General features: G+C 38.6%; 1 protein-coding gene across 1 annotated transcript; it reads left to right on the forward strand.

Moving 5' to 3' along the window:
• Positions 1-536: 536 nt before the first annotated feature.
• On the forward strand, positions 537-21,483 carry mmp11b (matrix metallopeptidase 11b). The gene is made up of 8 exons (XM_046868573.1): positions 537-1,119; positions 11,345-11,628; positions 14,446-14,589; positions 17,082-17,215; positions 17,885-18,099; positions 18,193-18,397; positions 18,858-19,118; positions 19,772-21,483. The coding sequence occupies exons 1-8, from the start codon at positions 1,033-1,035 to the stop codon at positions 19,897-19,899; spliced, it is 1,458 nt and encodes a 485-aa protein (XP_046724529.1). The 5' UTR covers positions 537-1,032; the 3' UTR covers positions 19,900-21,483.
• Positions 21,484-25,464: the final 3,981 nt, after the last annotated feature.

Below are 25,464 nucleotides of genomic sequence, written 5' to 3' on the forward strand. Positions count from 1 at the left end.
GGGTTCTACTCCTGCCAGCCAAAATCAGGATATATATTGGGCACTAAATATGGACAGATGAAGATAAGATTCTATAACAGTCCAGTTTCTTTTCCAGACATTTCCCTCTTTATAATGAAAATTATTAAAAGTAAAAAGTAAATATTTCATAATAACAAAATGTTAGTTTTTTTTTTGCAGGATGAGTGCAATACACTTAGATGTACATCCCACCCTAATGACAAGAGTTTGCACCTCAACAGACACCAGTACTTTCTTTCCCTAAGAGTACTAGGAGTTAACAGGATGATCTCATACTTAATTTGGCTTTTTAGAGCTTAATTTAACATCATCACGATTAAGACTGGGGCTTTTTTCTTGTCTCCCCTCAGTCAGTCACAGCTGCAGTGTAATTATCACCAAAACTCAAGATCAAACTTGCATCTCCAGCCTACACACTCGTTTCACATGTTGCACTGTTGGATCAAGTTGAATAACAATGCATTTATTTGTTGCACGCAGACGGGTTTTAACTGCACCACCTGCCTCCTTTCTTTCTCTCGCGCGCGCCCTCGCGCCCAGGCGCACGCACCAGCACACGCACACGCAGGACGGACCAATCTCGAGTCACGTGAGCGCTTATGAACTTGTCCCTCCAGCCTGAAAAAAGGAAGAAAAAAAAAAAAGCAGGGATGCAATTTGGAGAAAAGGGGAACAAAGAAATCGGGGGTATAAAACCTCTGGAGCAGCGCCATTCTCGTGCACTGCACCGGCTGAGCAGAGCGCGCTCGAGCTGTCTAGACTTAGCTCTCTCTTTCGCTCTATCCTCTATCTTTCTTTTCTCCTTTCTTTCTTCACGAACTTTTCTATCAATCTCTGTCTCTCTCTCTTCTATTAAGTGTGCAAAAGAGAGTGCGAGTTCCTGGTCCGGTTCGAATCCAGGCGCGCGGCGCAGGTGCCTTTCTGGTACGAGTTGCGCGCGTGCCTTTTCTTTTTTTCTCTCTCTCTTCTTTTTCCTTAAAAAAAAAATAATAAATAAATAAATCGACCACGATGACCACGCTGTTGCTGCTGCTGTCCTGCGCGCTGTGCGTTCTTTCGCTTCCGCTGGGGGACGACAGGAACAACCGAGACTCGGCGGTAAGTGAAAAAACTTTAGTTTCAACTTCTGCAAATGTTTTTTTTTCTTTTTCTTTATCAAACCCTCGTGCTCTATTCAGTCTTTCTTTTGCACTTGAGGGACACAATAAAAGAAATTCTATACCTATCTCTGTACAATATACTGTATCTCCATTAATAATGTGGGTACTAATAAAGATTCGGTTCTCTCGGTGCACGTTTTATATACAAAAGTGTGTAATTAAGATTCCACCACAAGGCACGTTCTCAGATAAAGACACAAAGCATCCAGCCTTCCTGCTTCAACTTTTGCAAAATTATTGGTACCCTTAGATCTGCAAATGTAATGCATCTAATGCAAAGGTTTAGGTGTGTATATAAATATATATATATATATATAGACAGGGACCCTGACTTTTGTTTTGTTTGAACCCATATGAATTCTCATGACCTCATCTGTTAGAAGCATGCATGTCATTTCTAAATTCATTGTTGGAAAAAATTCTCCACTTTTTGTGTTTATGAGTTACAAAATAAAATGTGATTGATTTTGATTCGACCCCATACACAACCCATTGCCTAAGTTCAAAGAACAAATATAATACTATTGATAACTATACAATCATTTGCTAGTGGTTGATTGTGATGTCTATTGTTTTCTGCACTTCATGGACCCTATTTGACAAACATGACCAGCTAATAAACATTTTATCGAGAGTTAATTTAGAGTTTTCATCTCCCTGTGAACTTGGATGGTTCATGCTGTGATGTTTACCGAACACACGTGTGACATATTGAACTTCAACTGAGACGCGTTTGTGTCAAATTTCAAAGCGCCTTCATTCGTTTTAAAAAAAGAACAAGGTCTCAAGCACCTTGAGCCTTTCCGCTACATAGTGTGTTTGGAAATCAGAGACACGGGTCAGTAGGTCAGTATAAGTCTCCTACATCACTACATCTCTAATTCTGGCTTCAGGCTGAACTGTGAAACAGTAGTCGTGCGTTTCATAACGTCGGAAATCCCTCTGGCGAGGTAACCATATCAGTTTTTTTCTTTCTTTCTATGAGCTCTGCATGTTGTTTTCTTTCAGAATCCATTCATATTATTCTCAAACATGCAGCGATGCATTAAACTGGATAATCGAGTCTTAGTAACCTCGCTGCTGTGATCCGCTGTTTTGTAAGATGTTTTGTGGATGTGTGGAAAGTTTTTTGTCCCCAGCACAAGGCTTCGAGAAGGCAGACAAAGACAACATGCAGCTGGCTGTTTTAACCCAGTTGGAGGAAGTCCAAGAGCATTTTCAAGATTTTCCGAAGGAAACGTCAAGAATAATAACCCAGAGAGTGAAGAGCTCTTTGTGTATGCTAATCTAAGTGACACGGAAACACAGACGCCTATAAACACTTTCACTTGATACAGAAATCTGTCATGCTGCACTGTCTCAACCCCCCCCAAATCTAAACCATCTCCGGGGCACATTGGATCGTCCCCAGACCCCCTTTATAGAAGAATTAGCCTCCTCGTGGATGGAGTGCTGCAATGCCTCACTTGTGCACTCAATTTGTTCCTGACTGTTGACAAAGCTGCAGAAGGGAGATTATGCAGGCAGGGGCAAGCCATTTGGCATGTGGTGCAGAATAACAAACATCTCAGTTTGCTGACACAGGGAAAAGGGAAAGAGCTAGATAGCTGCTGCAGCTGCATTCTCTGACCCCTCTAAGAACAGAATGCTGGTTCTCTGAGTACCCTGAGTGAAAAAAATACACGTCACCTTCCAACACAGATTAATGTGAATGCATTAACGTAGGCGATTTGTATTTAAAGGATGTCAGTATGCATGCTGGGAAAGTTTAATACGTTCGGATTCGAGTTGCACACGTGCTTAAATTGAGTTCCAGGACTATTTGTAAAAATTTAAGTTACGAAAATCATAGGAGGAGTGTCCAAGTCGGGGTTTTTAATTGTCCTCAGACCATAATTAAGATTTTTATCATAAAAAAGATTTTGGGATTGAAAATGTGGACTGAAGTCTGGCAGCCACTTAAACTATCCGTATTAATCTCTGCGAATGATTACGCCATTGGCCATATCTCAGCACCTTACACCAAAACACCCTAGTACGTCAAATTTCATTTGTTTTTATTATTATTTTCACCAACTGTTAATTGTGCATGCTGTCATGTGATGATATTTGGGAAAAAAACTAATCCAAATCCTCAGACAAAAACATAGATGTAATCCAGGCATTGATCTCGCGATAGGTGAACAACACTATGATGAGCATTTAGAAACCATGTAACAAGAATGAAACTGGAAAACCCCTGAAACAGAACAAAACGGCTTTTAAAAAAGCAGCGTGCTAATCTTTGACAAAACAAAACAAAAACATAGGGGTATATACAGTATACACACAACAGTCAACACCGTGACATCATGCGAACACACTAACCAGTTACAAGGACTCACAAAGCCAGAAAGCATAAAATCATGTGCACATATTACATACGGTTTCTTATTTTTCCTCACATTTTCAAAGCATTGCACACATTTTATTCCAGGTCCACTTCTGTAAAGAAAACATGGCTAAGAATAAGCTGACCTAGCACTATGCTTACAAGATTTTATACAAAAACTTGTAAGCATAGTACTCAAATTAAGACGATGTCTCCTCCAGTGTCCTACATTTAGTACTTAAATAAAAATAGCACTATAATTATGAAATATTTCTTTTACAGTTTGAATTTTTAGTGTATGTATTGCCTACATTTCCGCATGATATACTGTAGTGTAGTTACTGTGAGGTAGTCTTGATATAGTGTTAAAAGAGATGCTATACAAAAAAAAAATTTGGACAAAATTCAAGCGTTATGCGTAATTAAGACACGCCCCTATTTAAAATAACTCCACCCACATCTGTAACTGAGACACGCCTCCAAACAAAAAACTGAACAGTGGTTAATTCCATAGTCACGTCTCAGGGTTTGATTACTTTTAAAGCATGATTTTATTATAAAATCCTCATTACACGTATTTAAATACGCCACTATGTATTCCAGTTATACCAGGGGTCTCATTGGAGAAATTAAAGCATTGAGTTCAATCTAAAACATGCTACAAATGCTGTGGATCAACAAAATATTGTGAACAGTAACAAAAAAGTCTTTATTTTTGTCATTCTGTCGGGAGGCGAATATTTAAATGTTCACCAAAGCTAGAAAATAATCGCTGACTCGTTACTGTTTGAGCGAAAACATTTGTGAGAAGGAACAGAAACGTGTGCGGTCTGCAAACGTGCGTTCACCTGCTTCGATAATTGCAGCTTTAATGTAGCTGTAATATATCACAGAGAAAGTCAACATTCTCCTGCTATCGTTTTTCAAAGAGGGTTAGGCTCAATGCTTAATTCATATTCTGCACCGTGTCTTCACCAGCTTGGCAGCCAGACAGTTTGAGAAGTTCAAATTCAGACACATGAGTATTTAAGATGTAGCACCATTAACCATCCAAACCCCCCCACACAGGCAGCCCTTTTAACCATCTAAAGATCTTCTAAAGGAATAAACATTGATTATAAAAGAATATCAATAAAACATTGAGAAATGTTGTTTATACCACCAGAAAAACAAATGGGTGAACAAATTAATCACTACTATTCAAGGAACCTTGGAAGAACACATTTTCCAGTGAGGACCATTCATCATTCAAATCATCATTCAGATCGTAGAGCTATTATTCATCCAGTGACGGCTAAGGATCATTTTTCAAGCGTGTAAAAACCATTACAAAGAACCCACAAGGAACCTGGTTTCTGTGTGAAAAAATGTTATTCATCAGAACTGACCGAAGAACCCTTTAGGGAAAAATCTATTCATTTCAACACTTAAAAAAAAAAAAACTTAAAAAATTTCTTTAAATCACTTAAAAAATTACGGTACATTGTTAAAAATCCGAATAAAATGTTTAAAAAGTAAACTTACACTTTTAAAATTATGCATTTAAAATTAATTCGAAATTGTAATTATTAAAATATTATGGTTTGAACATTTTAAAGAATTAAAATATAAAATTATTTATTCAAACAACAAAAAAGTAAACTTTAACTCGGATTGAAAAAGTACATTTGGAGAATTAAAAAATAAAAAACTTAATTTAAAAAATGGCAACTTAAACTTTGTTTTGAAAATGAAACTAAAATGAAGTTAAAAAAATGTAAAACTGCGTTTAAAAAGTACTCTTTATTTAAAAAGAAAACTTTTAAATATTGAAAAATGAATTCTTTTAACATTTAAACTTGAGCGTATTTCAGAACTAAAAAGTAAAAGTAAAAAAACGAATTAAAACAAATAAAAAATGACTTAAAAGTAAAACTAAAATTAGTTTTAAAAAATATGCTTAAATGTGTTAAATGTATTTTTAAAGATAAAAAGAACTGAAGAAAAGTTTCGCATTTCTTCCATGTAAATTCTTTTTTATCGTCAAAATAGTGACATGATGCTGCTATAACACAAAAAGTTACGCTTTGCCTCTCTACGGCTCATGTATTACCATGGTAACAGAGACGAGGTTTCATGCGAGGACGCCTGACATTGTGCAGTGCTGATGTTGACATTGGCGCATTCTTAACCTCCAGCCCCTGCACTTCTCTTCCATGAGTCCATCCTCAACTTCTTGACCCAGATACTGTTCATTTCCTATTGACTGAAGGCATTTTCTCGCTATCATCTCCCATCAGCTTTAATCCTTTTCCTGTTCCTCCGAAAACATTCTCCCTCTGCGAATTGTGTAATCGCTTCGCGTGTGTATACAGCCTTAGTTCTGCAAAGTTCTCTGGAAGATTTTTACACTGTAAATATTTACCCAAGTTTAATTTTCTTGCAATCGCTCGTTTTTTTTATTTTTTTATCTTGAACGTGGCCTAATTTTATCTGCCAAGGATGCTTTAGCTGCCGGGGGAATAGGAGTTTATCGCGCCTCGTGTGCATGGGACAATGAAGAATGGGATGTTGTGTAATAGAGGGGTAACGCAATGACACAACGCGTATCTGTCGCCGGGTTCCGATCTAAACCCGTGGGCGTGGCCTATACAGGAGCGTTGTTTTGGTTTCTTCTATTAGTGCACTGTCAAACGGTTGGAATTACGGAGTAGGGGACCTCTGGTTGGACCTCTGATTGCTTGCCAGTTCCAATCCCAGCACCACCAAGCTTCCATTGCAGGGCCCTTGAGGAAGGCCCCTAAACCTCAACAGCTCAGTTGTATAAAATGCGAAAGTATTTTCTGGATGAGGACAAATGCCAAAAGAAACAAATTTAAACTACGGATGCAGCATAAGTTTATTCTCTGACCTTGTACAAATCTCTCATCTCAACCAGATGAACTTTTCTGGCAAACTTTCTGAAAACATACAAACAAATAAACACACAATAATATCTGCTTTTTGCATCTGTTTATCCTGAATGATGCCTCGGTATTTTGGCTCCATCCCTTCTGCATACTGTAAGCTGTTTCATGCCAAGTTACACTATCTCGATGTGAATTTGTAGGTCGCTAATTTCTTGCTTGTATTTTGAGGAGCAGATGATATCACCCACGAATGGCCATCGGCTGATCGGTTGCCAACAGGGAGACAATCATCCTCTCGAGAATGGGAATTAGGCCAAGAGAAACGTCTGAAACATGCACACACACAGACTTTTTAAGGTTTTAGCTTTAAGCCTGGTCTCACTAGAAAGACAAGGAGAAAGAAGATGCATCTCCGGCTCTTCGTTCTTGTCGTGACACGTCAGCTCTGCTCCTCTGCTCCCGCGTCTCATCTGAACATGAGTTCAACCCAAAATAATTAACCCTTCTTTTTTTTTGTTTTTTATCAACTTAACCCAGCATACAAACCTGCTCGAACGCTCTTCTCTCATATTCGCTCGGTTCATAACATAACCGCTGCTTGAAAATCTGATCAAGAAACCGTTTTTTTTAAGCTTCAAGCTGAGACAAAGGTGTTTCTTTATGATGCAATGGAAAGGACTGATGAGAGATGAGTGAGAGATGATCTCCTTTCGATATGGCCAGTGCGTGACTTATAGATGTGCTTATGATCTGCAGAATGTATCGCTTTCACGGAGCGCATCGCGTTGCAGAATCCACCCGTATAACTGATGCTTATCTTTATTCCAGAAACAGGAACCAAAGACAATGGATTGTTTTTTTTTGTTTTTTTGTTTATCTTTTTTTTTTTCTGGATATGAAAATGTTTACCTCAATAAATGGCCAGAAGTGTTAAATACTTTGATATTTTGTTATAATAATATGAAAAGTAAAAAAATTATCTACCATACATACATATATATATATATATATATATATATATATATATATATATATATATATATATATATATATATATATATATATATATATATATATAAAAATATATGCCTATTATTATATATAATACATATATAAAAGTATAATTGTCTACTATATATATATATATATAAGCTGTTAATCTGCAAACAAAAATGTATAATGCAGTAATAAATGCTTTTTTTTGCACTTCTACTGTCAGAGAAACAATCACAATTTTTGCCCAATCAGAACCCAGAATTCATCAGAATTCAGTAGTAACACAAATTTCATAACAATACATTAAACTCCACATTGGATCCACTTGCAAAATACATTATTTCTCATTTTATCACATCTAGATTCCTCAGCTTGAGCTGTGTTTGCTTTACCATGCTTTAGCATACCATCGTTCCAGACGTCTAATATTATATTACAACATTAAAAAATTTCAACATAAAAATCACAAATACATCTAATATCAGGGCCAGACAATGTGTTCTGAACTCATGCAGCCTTTCAGCTGATAGGTGATAAATCCTACAGCGTAGGAGCATAAATCTGACAGACACACGACAGTGTTGTGTTCCCGCCTGGCTCGAGACACGCGTTGCGATACGCGAAAAATGCATTGTGTGAAGCGTCATGGTAAACTAAGAGCAAGGCATGCAGGAGCCTTTTGCCAGACGCTCACTGCCTCACCTGACTTGCTCTATGCAGGAGGATCCTATAAAATTTGCCCACACATGAATGAAAAATTCCTTTGTCTTTTTTTAGACACATTATGGCATAATTGTTCAAATGTATATGTACATTATTAGTAAATGTACTTAGTGGTAATTAAGGAAAATTCGTTTTTTCCTTTTTTTGGTTTGTGGGTAGAAAAAAAATGAAAGCGTGTTCCTATTTTATACTATTTTATTGAATTCTATAAAAAATCATCCATAAAAAACCCGAAAGCTGCTCTGATTCGATCTAAAAATCTTTTCAAATCCCACCAAAAAAAGTAGCGCAACCTAAATAGAAGTTTCGAACGATGCACATTACTGTTTCACTCTTGTCTAAGAGCGGACGTTATCATTACCTGCCGTAACGAAAGAACCGAGCATGCTGGTTTGATCATTGTGAGAGAGAGGGGGTGGGGCGCTTACTTTTGCACTCCGCCGTAAAAGCCGATCGTAATGATGAGTTTGCGACGGCACACTTAAGGGCTCGTTTGCGACTCCGTCCTTAGCTGCTCCACATGCATTTATTTCGGACCCTGGTATTTGTGTTTCTGTCATTACAGCATGTTTGGTGCTGACTCAAGAAGCTACGTTTTTTTTGTTTTGTTTTTTTTTTACCTCAGGCGATAAACTTAAATAGTAGTTGCCTCTTAAGTACAAGAACATATAGAGAGAATCAATACTTTATATATATAAAAAAAATTAACTCTATATTTCTATTAATAGGGCGTTTGAGAGACGTTATTCGTTACATGATACTAGCCTTTGTTTCTGTCATCCGGTGCTTCTGCTAGTTTTTTTTGTCCCTAATGGGAGTTTATGTTTGCTCTGACTCAATGATCCTGTCTTGTTGATTTAGGCTTTGACCTCGTTGCTTTCGACTCCTGTTGAACCGGAGACACACTTGTGTTTTCTTTCCATCTCACGTCGTTTACTAAGTGGCACGAGCGTCCCACAGTGAGCGATCGCAAAACTCTTTCTTGGCTTTAGAGACCCGAGTAAAGTAACAAACTAGTCATTTGCCCATCTCGCTGATTATACTCGTGTTCTACAAACATAGTCTAGTTAATGATGGTACAGCGTGCACAAGAGGGCTTTGCCAAGTCAGCAGAACAGCTCAGATGGAAATAAACCCTTGAAACACTGTGATTGTTATGTTGTGGAATTCACGTAGTTGTTAATTGACCCGGGGCCATGCTTTTTTTTTTTTTTTTAAGTAACAATATCAAGTTGGACATGCCTGTACTGACATGTCCTTCTTAAAGGTAGTTCTCACACTTTAGTTGTGATTACACCGTTCACTTTTTTGTTGCATATTGTTGCAAGCTTTGACTTTGATTTCATCGAAATCTTCGCTTGTCTTTTTTTTTTAACCCCATCATTTTATCCTCTTGTTCAAACACAGCGTGGCATTAAATGACATGACAGCCTTTAAAAAACTAAAACCTTAAGGACACGAAAGGGCTTTTGCAACCTAATGCTACCCCTCTGGTCTGACTAACACTCAAAATAGAGAGATAGAGATTGGGCTGTTATATGGAAAGAGGAATGAAAAAGAGGGATAACGTGTGCCGAGAGAAGTAAGAACAAAACTGATCTGCAAACCGCTTTAAAGCGACTTTTCGAGAGACTTGTTTCTGCTCCCAGACAATTTACAGAACCATTTCCTCTAAATACTAATGGGAAAATGGCAGTAATAATCTTCACTGCGTTTAAAAAAACTAAACAAAACAAAACAAAAACGTATTCCTTAAATGGAAACAGACAAAACCGAAACCCTTGAAATGCCTGTGTTAATGGAGTTATGTAATAAAAGATGTTTGGGATGTTTGGGAGAGATACCAGTGATTATAAAGTCTTAATTATCCCACTACTCAGGCTGTTTTCTCTGTAAAGCATCCCCCACCCAACCACAACATACCCATCATCTTCCTGTTGCCCTACTCCTAAAATCTGCATCTGTCTTGGCTTTGTTTGGCCTTTTGAACGTACATCAAATCCAGCCCAGTTCTCAGATCTCATTCCTTCTGCTTTTGTTTTGGACAGTGGTGGACAAAATACACAAGCCATGTACTTGAGTTAAAGTAGATCCACTCGGAAAAATGTATTTTCCTTCAAACGTACTTAAGTATCCAAAGTACTATGATTTATTACGGCTATAATGTTCCTATTATCATTTTTTATCACAAGATTCTTTGCCTAATCAACTCAATTATTGTGAAAAGACTCGAATGATGTGACTGTGTTGCAGCGAGTTCGAGTCTGGAGTTTCTTCCATCATTTATTTCTCTCTAAATGTTCTGCTTGATGTTTAACTGAAGCTGAACTGCATGTTGGTGATCAGTAGATACACACCAAGCGCCGATCAAAAACGCTCGACCCTGATTGGTGGATCGCTGCTTGTTTAGCGCATGTTTAAAAAAAAGATCAAAAATTTGACTTGTGTATGTAATAAAGTTTATGTAAAAGTCTGCCCACATGGAAATGTTTCAGTAAAGTACAGATATGAGAAAAAGCTGTTCACTTACTGTTCATCACTGGTTTTGAATGCGTCTACACAAGACCTTGTCTGGTGATTGCAGTACCTACATGAATAATACAAAAAAAACAACAACATTATTTTGCATTTTTTGGAAGGAGTCTCCAGTGTCACCACTATGTACCATTCAGAGATAAAGCTTTTAACCATAACAGTACACTGTTTACACTGTTTATATAACAGGAGCTAACTTGCCTTGTGGACATTCCAGACTATAACTACAGCTAAAATGAAGTGGACGCCAGACCATAACACAAACTTGGAAGCATATAATAGTCCAGAATGTCTTGTATGCAGTAGAATCCCAATTTTCATTCACTAGAACTAAGAGGCCCGAACTTGACTGGAAGACCTCAAGTGACCTGTACAGGGTCTTAACCAACCCACTAAATTCCTACGGGATGAACTATGAACTGTGTCCATGTTGTGTTTAAATGCGTAAAATAAAGTATGTATGTGTGGAGTGATACAGTAAATACAAAGTTTCTATTATTTGAAAATTACACCACCCCATCACTGATTATTTTTCAATGACAGCAAACAATTGTTCTTTTCCGTTTTTCTTTTCCAACAATTGAGTGTCATTCCAGTTTCCAGATGGCTGAATTTCAAATCCCTGATCGTTCTTATGTCTGTGTTTACAGGCTTGGCCAGAGAAGATTCATCATTATGCACTGAAAAAGAGTGGAAGACATGCTCAAAACACTCTAAAAGAAGACTTCGAGCTTAGGAGGCGGCCACATTACCCCACTGCCCCCAAGAACGGCGCCGAAGTCTCGAACAGGCCCCGGTGTGGAGTCCCAGACTTTCCTTCCAAGCAAAACAGCGTATATAATTCGTTACAGAGACGGGGCCCATACCGCAGACTGCAAAGAGGCAAGCGCTACGTCACGACGAAGGGATGGAACAAGAAAAACTTCACGTACAAGTAAGGGGTTATTAATTTTTATCTGGAAAATTTATGGCTGTACAACTAAGTAAATGATGCAAGTGAATTCCTCGAGGTGGAAAGCTTTGGAAAGCATAATTTACGAATATTACATATTAGTGGTATCTTTTGATGCGTTGCCGGTGATGACGGTGCAGGCGCTGTGTAATAATTCACGGCCCCACACAGACCAGATGCCTCCGGCTATCCTGTAGTTTTGATATATCTGAGGAATCCTCGTCGTCACAGACTCCTCGCCTTCTCAGTCAAGTTTTGTGGGAAAGAGTGTAGACAGTGTTTTGCTGTTCTTCCTCTTCTTTCATATCAGAAACATCCCCTTTTTTTCCAGGCCACCCAGGATCAAGGTGATGTTTTTTTTTTCCTTTTTCCAAACGTAGGGTCCAAGGTCCCAGCTGGTCAACTGTAACATTCCACTGTGTCTACAGTAGATTCTGTGCATTCCATTTTAATCCACATGAAAAAGTAATGTATTTGTACCTTTCTTCCCTGGTAGTCTATGGGTGCCTTTAGCATGTCTTTTATGGAGCTTTGTGATTAACATTCTGCTCAAGACCGACTTGCTTCCTCCATGTCGGTCACTGGAGGTCTCCGCCGGACATTTGCCTTCCCCTGTAATTTGAAAGCAGTAGGGTCATGACCTCAAGGTACTGACAATCTACTCGTTATGTGCTCATTCGTGTAATGGTCTTGGAACCCATGTGATTCTAGTTTCACCTCAGCAGGAGATAAGAAGCCAGTCTAAGCTTTAGAGAAGTTTGTCTGCCTGTTGGAGCCACCACTGATTAAAACTCTCTTAGGTTTATGGCCCACTTGCTGGAATCATGACCCATAAATCTCCTATTGACCTCTGTGCAGTTCAAGAACTTAATACTTTTTTAACTAAACTGGCCTGCCCTGCCTCTTCCATAAATTCTGAAGGCAGAAGGCTGTCTCATCACATTCTTAGAGACAAAAACAGAGGCGTGCAACAAGAGACAGAAAACAGAGAACGATGGAGAGAGGAGACATCTGTCCTCCACCATAAGCAGTGTTTCTGTATTATATCACTTCCTCTAATGACTAATGTTTCAAGGAAATGGGTTTTTGGGAGTTGTTTATAGAGCCCCACTCAACCCCAACCTGATGATAGACTGTCCAGTCAGAAATGCTAATGTAGGATCAGATTCTTCTCCTAAGTGGTCTGACCTTAGTCACAAGTCCAAGACAGAACCAGACTCCTGTTTAACAAGGTTTTATTAAACCAAGCCAATAGCTTGCTCCTTTCAAGTGTACAGAGATTTAGAGATCTTCTGACATACTTGATAGATTGCCAAAGGCGACACAAGGTATAGTCTTGCTATATATCATAATGACAGGAACAAAAAGCATAAAAATGTCTTCATGAGATGTTAGGTCACCATTAGCTAACAGAGCATCTTCAGTACACCTTGGGTCCTAGAACTACACTGGACCAATAAACCCTATTAAAACATATTCCCTCAGTTTGATGTTTTCATGATGGTAGTTGTTTAGTGCTCTCAAACACATCACTCCAAACTCCTCAATAGCATTCAACTGGGGCAAGATCTAGTGACTCTGAAAGCTATAGGATATTATAAATTGTATTCTTAATAAACATTAATGGAGATGCTTAGTTTGCCACTGTGGGTTCTACTTTTGTCTAGAATTGAAGAAACAAATTGTGGCTCTAACCTTCACCCAAAGAGCTAATTATGTTTTGAGGATGGAATAAAAATCATTGATATCAATACAGATGCACAATACCAAAGTGGAGCTGACTGATTCATTCTGCTTTCCAAGGTATGATTTATTTTGTCCAGGAGTCCATATGGTATCCAGGTTGTGCTCTGCTTCATGAGGAAAACATTACATTTACCTGATGCCTTATTCATACAACTGCACAGCTATGGATTTAAGGGCCTTGCACAGGGATCAAGAAGTAGCAGTGGATTGGTGTGGCTGGGATTCGAACTCACAACCTTCAGATCCAATTTTCAATGTTTTAACCACTAAGCTACCACCTCTTTTAATTATAAGTATAGTGTGGTAACAATTTATTCCCCTCAATTTATTCCCCACCCTAGTAGTTACACCTCGTCACAATCCGAGGTAACTTTAAAAACAAGCACTTTTAATCACAGTGATCTTTTGAGGGTTATGTGACGTGTGGCGTCCTGGGAAAATCCGTTGGGTATGACTTAGACAAACAGCCAAAAAGAAAAAAGTTTTGGTCAGTTTTTTTGCCTGTAAAATATTTCGACACTGGAAATGGTATAAACGGTAACTAAACTGTATGCCAGCATGCTGTACTAGCTTCACTTTTTCATCAAAATGCAAATCCAGATGGTTTTAAAAACATACGGTAATATAATAGCCTCAAAGCCAGATGCCAAAATTCCGCACACCTTTTGTTTCAGGTATTTATGAAATCATATGATGGTCTGAGGCAGTGAAAGACGTCTGAGGCTGATTTTACCATTCAGCGAGGATAAAAACCAAACACTCACTAACCCCTATATTGTTACGAAGTCATGCACTTGCTCACTCATGTATCAAATCCTTTAGGGCCTGTCTGTGTCTGATGCAGGCTGAACAAACACGCCGTTAGTCCTCCAGCAGCTCGACTTTCTCAGCAGACAGATTATCTGAAAGCAGCGCTCTGTGGTTCATAAATCACACTCCTCCATGGTACCAGACACCTCGCTATAGAGGATTAAAACTGGCATCTATGAATCCAGTTAATACTTGTGTGGGTGGTCTGGAGTGAACGGGCCTTTGTGTTTGCGTGTGTTTCAGGATTTTAACGGGGCCACCACAGATGGATTTGCAGAAAGTGAAAGAGGTGATTAGGGATGCGCTACACGTCTGGAGTCGGGTCACTCATCTCACCTTCACCGAGGTCTCTGGAGGCAAGACTGACATCACCATTGACTTCGTAAGGTAAGACTTCCATGGTTTGCCAATGCATTCCCAGTGCAAAGCATGTTTACACCATTGCACTGCTGGAGCCACGGTTGAATTGAATCCTTTGGCATTACCAGTATCCAGTAATATGTTAGCTTAACATGCTTATTTTAGACACACAATTAAACATTTTGCACCACATTAGGAATTTCACGCGATAGCTGGATGGCTAGTGTAAAATATCCAGTGATGAGCAGTAAGGAAGTAAATGTATTTTGTTGCTGTACTTAAGTAGCGTTTTTCTCGTATTTGTACTTTACTGAAGTATTTCCGTTTAGGAAGACTTTTACTTTAACTTCACTACATTCCAAAAAAGTCAAATATTTAACTTTATACTCAACTACATTTAGTAAAATCCTTCGTTCCTTTTTATTTATGAGGATAAAAACGTGAAACATGCGTCGAGTCACCAATCAGGATCGAGCGCACGCTCTGTTTTAACCTCGTTTTGTGTTGGTGCATCTGCTGATCACCAACATACAGTTCAGTATCAGTTGAACAGCAAGAGAAAGATTTAGAGAAGAATATATCATGAAGAAACTCCAAACTCGAATTTGTCGCAACACCCGTGGTTTTATTTACATGATCATTTTAATAGAAATCAATCAGTGTTTGAGTCATTAATATCATTCTATTAATAGATCAGTGTGCTGAGAGTCACATTCGAGTCTTTTCACGTAAACTGAGTTGATTAAGCAAAGAATCTTGTGACAAAAATGATAATAGAAACATTATAGTCATAATAAATCATAGTATTTGGATACTTAAGTACATTTGAAGGCAAAGACTTTTACTCTACTTTAACTCAAGTACATGGTTTGTTTACTTCGTCCACCACTGGAAGTAGCTTGCTAATATTAGCCCTGTTTGTTAGTTAAATCTTTGTCACATGATTAGCTTTGTTTGTTTGTCAGATTTTACTTGAGGTTTTCTTTTTTGTCAAAGAAACTAGTTGTCAAATGGTTACATATTCAATCAGAACATGTTTCTATAGACCTACATTCAGAATAATCAGCATTGTCTGACATTTCAATTCCAAGCATCATTTAGGCCACTGTTTTTAGTTCACAATTATTTTTGATGATTTGTGATGATTTGTGTTTATGCAAGGATTCCCTTTTTTATAGAATGGTGCAAATGTAAAATTGTATTCTTCTAAATCCAAATATTCGAGTAAATCATTTTAAAACACTGCCATCAGCCAGAGTTGTTAGCATTCCACATTGTACAGAGCGGCACAATTGGCTTTTGGTCTTCGGGACCTTATGTTTTAAAGGATTTCCTTGTAGACTTCAAGCAAATGATCAAAATATTAATAATAATAATAATGAGTGCTAATGCTAATCGGACCCTTTGGGTTTTTTATGAAGACTTTACAATGGAAACAAGTGAGAGAAATGTTTTTCACACCACTGCACAAACACAGGAGCCCCTCTCACTGCAAAGGTAAGGTGATCGGAGAAGGCATGAGAAAGCATGAGATCATGTGCTGATAATTGACGCGCCACATCTAGCAATGCATGCATGCATAAATAGCGAGTGTGCAGCTGGGCTGGTAAAAGCATAAAGGCTCAATAGTAAGGTCACACCTTCACACACCTGTCAGGTGTTTTCTTCAGACCTTCGTGCTATGCTCTGCACTGAGACCTCAGAGAGAACGAATCCTTCCCTCACTACCTTTTATCTTTCTTGAAACACTGATGCAAATATTGCAAACCACAATTTGTTTTCTCTGCAGTTGATTAGGGCCATGTGCCTTGAAGCGGTGTTCTCATTTTTAATATCCTGCTACACACCAGACCTTTATAAATATTTTTGTTACGTTTTACCAGAGATTCTGTTTCCTTTAAAAAAAAAAACTTTTGTAATAAGTACATTTTAAACGTCATAAATTTCTACCCTAAAGGCGTTCGGTGGTTCTCGGGAAAAACTTCCAGCTGGAGCATTTGTCCACAGACTGTTTTGACTGACTTGCTTTCTCTAATTGTCAATAAACAGAAAAATGCTGCTGTTCGAGACTAAATACGACTGAGTATATGTAAACTGGCTTTTGCAGTTAGGGACTACCCCGAAAAATTCTCATGCCTGAGCTTGTAGTGTTTAATCAATGAGACTTCATCTCTATGATAAAAAAAAAAACGGGCCGGGCATCCGTCCAGAATTTGCCATAATGTTGTGGATGTGAACACGCATGACTTAATTTGCAAGTCAGCTTTTTCATTCTTGAGTCTGGATGGCATCCAGGACTTTACCCCACTTTCCCTAAGGCGCAGGAGGGTTAAGATTATCCAACCCCTCTGTAGGAAGTGTTTAAAAGAATGGAAACCCGCATGAGGACAGATCAGGTGTCCGTTTTGCTTTCTTAGGTCATACCAGATGATTATGGGTGTTTATGCAACAAATGCATAAAGCATTAGGGATGAAATCGAGACTTAGGAAAAACCAATCTTCATGGTCTTGTTTTTCAGGTATGAACATGGAGACAAAATGCCTTTCGATGGTCTAGGAGGAGTCTTGGCTCATGCCTTCTTTCCAGGAACTTACCGGCAGGGGGACGTGCACTTTGACTATGACGAGTATTGGACATTAGGAAACGGCATGGGTGAGTTAGTTGCCAAATAACGTGAAATGTTTCGATGATGATGATTTAATTAATTTAGGATTTATACCAAATAAAATTAAAATGACAAAATTCAGTTTCAGAAGCTCTGAAAGTATTCCAGCTGCAGTGTTCATTTTATTTTTATATATATATGGACAAAAGTATTGGGACATCTGACTTTACCATCCATATGCAGTTCTTCCACAAACTCTTACCACGAAGGACGTCTATGGATGCTGAGATCAATTTATAACCTTCACTTAAGATAGGAGACAATGTCCCTGTGCTCAAAGTCAGCTAAATGAAGATGGTTTGGAGTGGAACATCTCCTGCTATAGAGCTCTGACCCTCAACCCTATTGAACACATTTGAGATGAATGTGAATCTAACTGCACCCCAGGCCTCCTCACCTCACCAACATCACTACCTTACTGTACTAACACCCCTGTGTCTGGATAAGCACAAATCTCTACAAACACACTCCAGAATCTAGTGGAACAGTGGAAGGAATTATAAGAGCAGATTAGGACTAAATGTGGAATGTGATGCTCAAAAAGTACATACCAGACTTATGACGAGGTGTCTCCAAACTTTTGGGAATATAGTGTATAGGAGTCTCCAGTGTTGTTTAGTTAAATGGGTTCATGGGTTTTTGTTTATCTCTTACAGGCACAGACTTGCTGCAGGTTGCTGTTCATGAGTTCGGCCACACTCTTGGGCTACAGCATTCCCGCACTTCTGGCTCAGTGATGTCTCCATACTATAGCTTCTCCTATCCACCACGGCTCAACAAGGATGATGAGAAGGGTATCCAGTTCCTGTATGGCATCAAGATTATACCACAGAGGGCGCCAGAGTTAGAAACCAATGACATCATGCTAGTAGTGGGTTTTCTTGCTTATTGGATTATTTAAACGTTGTTCACGTGACTTGACATCGTATTAAAAAAAATTGGAATATTTTTTTCTGTTTTCCAGCCCAACGCTTGTGACACAGACTTTGATGCTGTGTCGACGATCCGCGGCGAGTTGTTCTTCTTCAAATCAGGCTACGTGTGGCGCATCCGTGATGGTAGACTGCAGGACGGGTATCCGGCTCTAGCCTCCAGACACTGGCATGGGATTCCTTATAATATAGATGCCGCATATGAGGACACGTCTGGAAACATCTGGTTTTTCAAAGGTGAATAAGGTTTAAAAGAGTAACACCTTGTGGTGTGGGACGAAAACCAGAGAGATCTTTCGAGTTGGCCAAAATAGATCTTGCTTAAGTTAGAGTTTAAACACTTTTAAAAAAAAAAAATTGGTCAACAGTATTAACGGAGGTGTTATGAATAATACTGACTTAATATGACATCAATTCATGCATCTAGATTTATTAATCCATTGAAATGCCCAGGATGTAGGCATTCCATCTTTCCTGTGTTTCTAAAGCTGGTTTATCCATTAAACCTCACACCTGTGTTCAGTTCCTTGGTGGTCTGAATGGTGTAATTAGCCAGGTGTTTGCAAATAAACAACAATCACCACTTTCCACATTTAGAACTTTACGTACATCTCAAAAAATGTGTTCTGATTTCTGCGAGAAAAACAAAACTGAACTTGACATGACCAGCTCTTCTCTACCTTTTCTTGGTGTGCAGGACAGAATTACTGGGTGTACGATGCTGAAAAGAAGATCAGCGGGCCAGACTCAGTTCAAACGCTGGGACTTCCAGTCATTGACATCCAGGCAGCATTGATGTGGGGCAAAGACAAGGCTAAGAGGGTGTACTTCTTCAAGGGAGAAAACTACTGGCGTTTTAACCCACTGGAGAACTGGGTGGATATGAGCTATGCTCGCACCATGGTGGACTGGAGCGGAATCCCGAATGACATTGATGCTGCTTTCCAGGATCACTACGGTGAGAAAAATCTTCAGTGTTTTAAAAAGAATATCCTACATCTGCCTGCCAGTATGATTCAGCCTCTTAATATGATCTACAGCTTGTGTAGGACATTCTCTAAAGTCTTTTCATTGAAGTGATTCTGGATTTTGAATAAACAGAGCAGAATATAAGTTGCACTGAACCTGTAGTATGAATTTGCCTGTATTCTTCTAATATTGTGAAGATGAATCCTTGAAGAGGGGTTTGATTTGAGGGGTTTGATTTGAGGGGTTTGACGGTCCTTGTCAGGGTGAGCAGAGGAAAGACTTTGGTAGATTAACTACGTTTTTCTATATAATGAGGAATGGCTTTTAAACATCTTCTAAAAAGTGGATGTAGAAGTGCGGGATGTAGCTGTGATGAAGAGAAGCCATGAGATATAATCGCTGAGCCTAAAGATGTTGTATAAAGGCAGAACAATAGCGCAACAAGAACTGGGCCCTAAAGGAACTATTGTAGTAAGACTGAGATGTTTAAACTAAAGCTTTTTATGCTACATGCTAAGAATTGTTTCTATATGGTGATGAGATCAAGGTCCAAGTTTAACTCCAAACTCCCAGATCACATTCGTTGAGTGGACAGAAACAGGTTTAGGTTTATGATTTTTAATTTTCTTCTCCTTGTTTCAGGCTTTGCCCACTTCCTGAAAGGCAAAAAGTACTGGAAGTTTGACCCAGTTAGAGTTATAGCACTTGAAGGATACCCCCGCTACATCGGCATGGACTTCTTCAACTGCCCCGCCTACAACTATCAATAAATCTCCACCAGGAACGGAGATTGAAGATGTTTAAACAAAGACTAAATGCCTTGACTTACTACTTTTAATTGTTCCAAGTGACCTGGGTGACATAAAGATATACATTATATGATCTCAGTCACCCACATTTCACCCTCAGGCAGATTGTGTGCTACAAGGGTTCGACCTTATTTCAGGTACAATAATCCATATATCCTCATATGACCACCAGTCAGGTTGGATCAAGCCAGCTAATGACTCACGAATTTCTGGAGGAGTTCCAGCCACACACAACCTTGACACTTCTCAGGAAAAGCACGTCCACCATGCAATTCCGTGTTCTTCCTTTTCTGCTGACTTATGCAGGATATGAGTATTTATTTTCTGTATATTTTGCCATCATCATCATCATCAGTATTTTAGTTACTGAGAACGCAACATCCACTTTCTGTGAAGTGCCAAAATGTGTTTTTTATTTTGCTTATTATTACATTTTATACATTAAGGTGCTAAAGTCATACACAAGGAAGGCTTTCTGTACCTCAGATGTTCATCTAAAGAAATAGAACAGCTCAGGTGTGCCATTGAGGACAGAGCTAGGAGAAAGAGAAGTGTGAAAGCAGTGTCATTTTTTTAAAGAAATAACGGCCTGCTAGTTCAGACGCATAAAACGCCAAAATACAAAGATGGAAAACGTTCCTGGGAAAACAGTATGTTCAAATGAAACGAAAACGAAACGATGTGCAGAATTGAATTAGCGAACTACAACTACCACAAGATTTGTGATACTCCAGTACAAACACAGTGTAAATACCACAGCAATGTGCTAATTATAATTGCCAATAAATGTTCTATTAATTGAAGAATGATGACATTTTATCCATTTAGAGTTACACTATGCAAAAAAATTCCCCTCATGGTACAAACCGCTCGTAAATCTGCCACAATTTTTACTGTCATCTTGAAGTTAAAAACAAAACCCACACAAATTCTCATGTTACCAATAAAGTGGACCAGCTGAAGACGTTTCTGTGGCAGAAAACATGCCGACAGTTACAAAGCACTGACGACAAAATGGCACCATGTCAACAAATAAATGTTTCTTTTTCGCCTTTATATATATTATATGGAAAATCCACCATACACGTATCTCTGAATTGGCTGTCATGATAGGACCAAGAACTGTGAAATCAATGAATGAATGCCAGCCAATCAGGAACAAGTATTTTCCAAGGTCATGATTAGGAAGCCTTATTTCACGTTCCGTCCTGATTCGATCGCTCCTGAATATTGTAGCAGAGTCCAGTGCAGGTCACTGATGCTGCAGTGTTGGTCAACGTTGCCTTGTTTTAAATGGTTACAGGGCTTTTTTTTTTATGGTACACAGCTCAGGAAGTGATCTCTGCTCTAACACAGAAGCAAAAAAGCACTGGTTATGTGTTAGGGAGTTTAATAAAAGGAACAGCACTGTATCTCTCTTTAATATAATCTATCATGTAATCTATGATGTCATCGACATATGTATTCCTATGTACTGTGTAAATACTTCTGTACAAAGATTTGTAGTATATTTTTGCTCCAATAAACGTTTCTCGAATTATTCGATCCCGTCTCGTAATCCTGAGATATGTGTGCCAAAGAAAAATGGTCATGGTAGCTCAGTGGTTAAGGAAGGTTGGGGGTTTAAGCCCTGGTATTGCCAAGATGCCACTCTTGGGGCCCCTGAGCAAGGCCCTTAACCCTCAGTGCTCCAGGGGCACAGCATCATCATGACCACAGCTTCCTAACATTGATTTTATATGTGAAGAAACAATTTCACTGTGCTGTAAAGTACATGTGGCAAGTATGAAGCACGTTTCAGTTCTCTCTTAATGTAACTGTTTCTCAGGAAGCAGAATAAGTGAATTTCCTCTTTGCTCACTTGATGGTCTGGTTTGAATCTTTTTGAGTGTATGGCCACACTTTCAGGTTTATTTGGTTCAGCTATTAGGCTGACTCGACGAATTCTGTTAATCAAGTGCATCTGCGTCATTTAACACGTTTGTTCTTGGCCCTTCACTCAAACAGTTCAGTAGTTTCCAGAGCGCAATTGTTTTTCCTCTTGCGCTATTTTATTTATTTTTTACTCAGTAACGGATATGATTTAAAATGTAGTTAAGTACAATACTTCAAAACAAAACGATTTGAGAAACTACTTTAAAAAAGTTAAAATACACAAAAAAACTACCTAAATAGCATAAAGTAAACTATGCTATTTGAAAATACAGGAACAGGAAGTAAATAAAAAAAAAAAAAATAATCAATCAATTGCAAAATATTTATTTTAAATGCCACAAATGTAAATAAATTCTCAAAGCCATAGACAACATTTTGGCTTTACTGCATAATAATGCTACTTGTGCCAACCGTAGCCTTTATCATAAATCAACATCATCAAACCAAAACAGAACAACGCTCAAAACCAGACACACAAACATGATAAGTCTTGGTATAGACTACGAGAAATACAAACACAGTGTAATTCAGATTAATATAGTGTTTCTATAAATGAATGTGCCCTAATTTGTTCTAATTTGCTAATCAAGTTAAAATATGGCTTTTGTTAGCATTACATACAGTAAGTTAGCTAGAACCCAGCCATTAGGGTTGCACAAGCCAGCGCACTCTTAGTGTCGGTCTCAAGCTCAGATAAATACGGAGGGTTGCGTTAGGAAGGGCATCCAGAAGAAAACGTGCCAAATAAAATATGTGGATCACGAAAGAGAATTTCAAATTGGATCAGTCGAGGCCCGGGTTAACAACAACCGCCACAGGTATCGTTAGCCAACAGAGTACCGGTGGAAATTGGGCTACTGTTGGCCGAAGGAGGAGAAGAAGAGGAAGAAGACATCTACAGAGATGGCAGCGAAAGGAGAAGTGGAGGAGAGTGGAGGTTTGGGTTGGTACTTTAAATGTTGGTACTATGACATGTGCAGAGGAGGGACATGGGGTATATCAGTAGGAGAATGCTGAGGATGGAGACACCAGGAAGGAGGAAAAGAGGAAGAACAAGGAGGGGTTTATGGATGTGGTGAGGGAAGACATGCAGGTAGTTGGTGTGAAAGAGGCAGATGTAGAGGACAGGGTGGTATGGAGACGGATGATCCACTGTGGCGACCCGTAATGGGAGCAGCCGAAAGAAGAAGAAGACATAAGTTAGCTAGATATGTGTAATCCAAAGCCATCGGGCATATTTTGTGAAAGTGTTTTTTATGAAATTAAGCAAATTGATTTTTAAAATCTAAAAGGATTTTAATCTTTGCTCACTCACATTACAAGGTGACAAACCTGCTGTGTTATGAGATCATTTTGCTTTCTAATTGGATCAGAGCCAAGACATATGGAAGACATGTTCTTATAATGTGTACAGAGGTGTATTTTACCGATAACATCTGTTTTATGTCTTAAAACAGGTTCTGTGTATCACTGTAACTAACATCAGACAGATCCAAGCTGTGAACCAGAAAAATTACCTCAGCCTCCTTCCTCAAATATTCATATATTCATCCGGTGTTTACCTGAAAGGAGATTTATTGAATTTACTCGAAACCCTTGCAGCAGAAAGTCCTGAAGTGCCTTTAATGGGAAGCACAAAGAGCTGTAGGATTGAGCTGATCCTGAGCTTTGTAGCAATCCGATCTTTAGAGAACTATAAAGACAATGATGTCTCTCTTTTTTTTTTTAAAGACGGGATTATCACACATTTTTTGGAGCTGTAAAGTGTCTCAAATGTACAGCCAAATTTCACACAGTAATACAGCTGTTTAAAGATTCGGCTCATTCTTTAAATCATATTTGACTATGTCATTTAGCCAAAGAGTTTTCATTTGATGTCTGAACATTGTCATGGCATTTAAATAAAGTCATTTATTACATTTTTTTGGGCTTCTGTGTCACAAACTAAGTCATGTTAATGGTATTAAGATTTACTTTGACCAAACATTTATTAAAACGTCCAGATGTTCAATTCAGCTAAAATATTGTGCCGTGCCTATTATAAAACTTGCCAAAGATGTTCTTCACTAGTTGGAGATTTCTTTCTTGTGATCCAGTTCATCCCAGAGCAGTTCAATAGGATTAAGGTGTGGTGACTGGGCAGGTCATTTGATGATAAATAAAACTCCAGATGACTGTTTGCTCTATAAATAACGCTTACAGAGAAATAAAATCAGTTTCTATGAGCTGCAGTCCAGAGGAAATTGCATGGAATTGAACTATGGAATGGCTGCCATGTTGGTTCAGGCTTCCTTTTACTTTCTGGAATAAGTCTCCAAACTTCCCTGCTCCAAAACAACCCCAAACCATTGAGCTTCCACCTCCATGTTTGATTTTTGGGGTGAGGCAATCTGATCACATCTTCTCTCCTGGTCTCTGTCTTACAGATGTTCTTCTGTTAAAGACAGAAATGTCACATTTGGACTCATTCACTGTCCAATTCTGGTGTGTTTTTGCCCTTTTACCGAGTTTGTTGCATTAAAACAAAAGGAACATAAATCAAAAGCAATCAAAGACGAGGTGTTTCCAAACTGTTGACAGGCTCTGCAATAGGAGTTTCGGGGATTTTTGATCATCCACAATGGGAAATTAAGTCTGCTTAAGTAAATCCAATTCAAAATACACCTCAATGAGTCAGAACAGCCTTGAGAGCTTAAATAGCTCAGAAAGGTTTAGGAGTTAGAGCAGTTCAAAAAATTCTTGTCTTCTTGGAATTTTTGTTATTTTGACCTTCCATTATGAGAAAATATTAAATTATGCAATTCCATACTGTAAGTCAGTTTGATAAGTCAGAATAGCTTGAAAGGAATGCTGAGTTTGGTGCATGAAGCTTGAAACAGGAGTTATAACAGTCCAAAAATATTTCATTGGAATTTAATGAGAATTTTGACCATTAACTGTAATTCTGATTAGAAAATGTAGAGTTGAAATTGAAATTCTGATGTAATTGCATGTAATGTGGCTTGTCCTATTTCGAAATGATTTTCTGCTCACCACGGTTGTGAAGAGGTTTTATATACACTGATCAGGTATAACCTTATGGCCACCTGCCTAAAATAGTCCCTGTTTTGCTGCCAAAACAGTCCTCTGCATTACCAGCATTAACTTCTTAGCAGTTTGAGCTACAGGAGCTCATCTGTTGGATCACTTTTGATAGACACTGACCACTGCAGACCGGGAACATCTCACAAGAGCTGCAGTTTTGGAGATGCTCTGACCCAGTCGTCTAGACGTCACAATTTGGCCCTCGCTCAATTCCACCTGCTTGCCCATTTTTCCTGCTTCCAACACGTCAACTTTGAGGATAAAATGTTCACTTGTTGCCGCGAGCATACCGCTCACTGAATGTTTTCTTGTTATTTGGATAGTCCTGTGTAAACTCTAAAGACTGTTATAAGTTAGAATTCTAGGAGACCAGCAGTTTCTGAAATGCTAAGTGGCCAATGTGGCACCAACAACCCTCCTGTGGTCATATTGTTTCCTCATTCTGATGTCTGATGTGAACATCATGATTTGCTGCACTTCACTATATGCAGTATCAGATGAATGTGC

This window comes from Silurus meridionalis, chromosome 15 (assembly GCF_014805685.1).
Source record: "Silurus meridionalis isolate SWU-2019-XX chromosome 15, ASM1480568v1, whole genome shotgun sequence".
NCBI classification, from domain to species: domain Eukaryota; kingdom Metazoa; phylum Chordata; class Actinopteri; order Siluriformes; family Siluridae; genus Silurus; species Silurus meridionalis.

Excerpts from the sequence above, each read along its gene's own strand:
- mmp11b (XM_046868573.1), top strand. The coding sequence starts at position 1,033 with ATGACCACGCTGTTGCTGCTGCTGTCCTGCGCGCTGTGCGTTCTTTCG. Across the intron at positions 11,629-14,445 it reads AAGAAAAACTTCACGTACAA|GATTTTAACGGGGCCACCAC; the intron begins GTAAGGGGTTAT and ends CGTGTGTTTCAG. Across the intron at positions 14,590-17,081 it reads ATCACCATTGACTTCGTAAG|GTATGAACATGGAGACAAAA; the intron begins GTAAGACTTCCA and ends CTTGTTTTTCAG.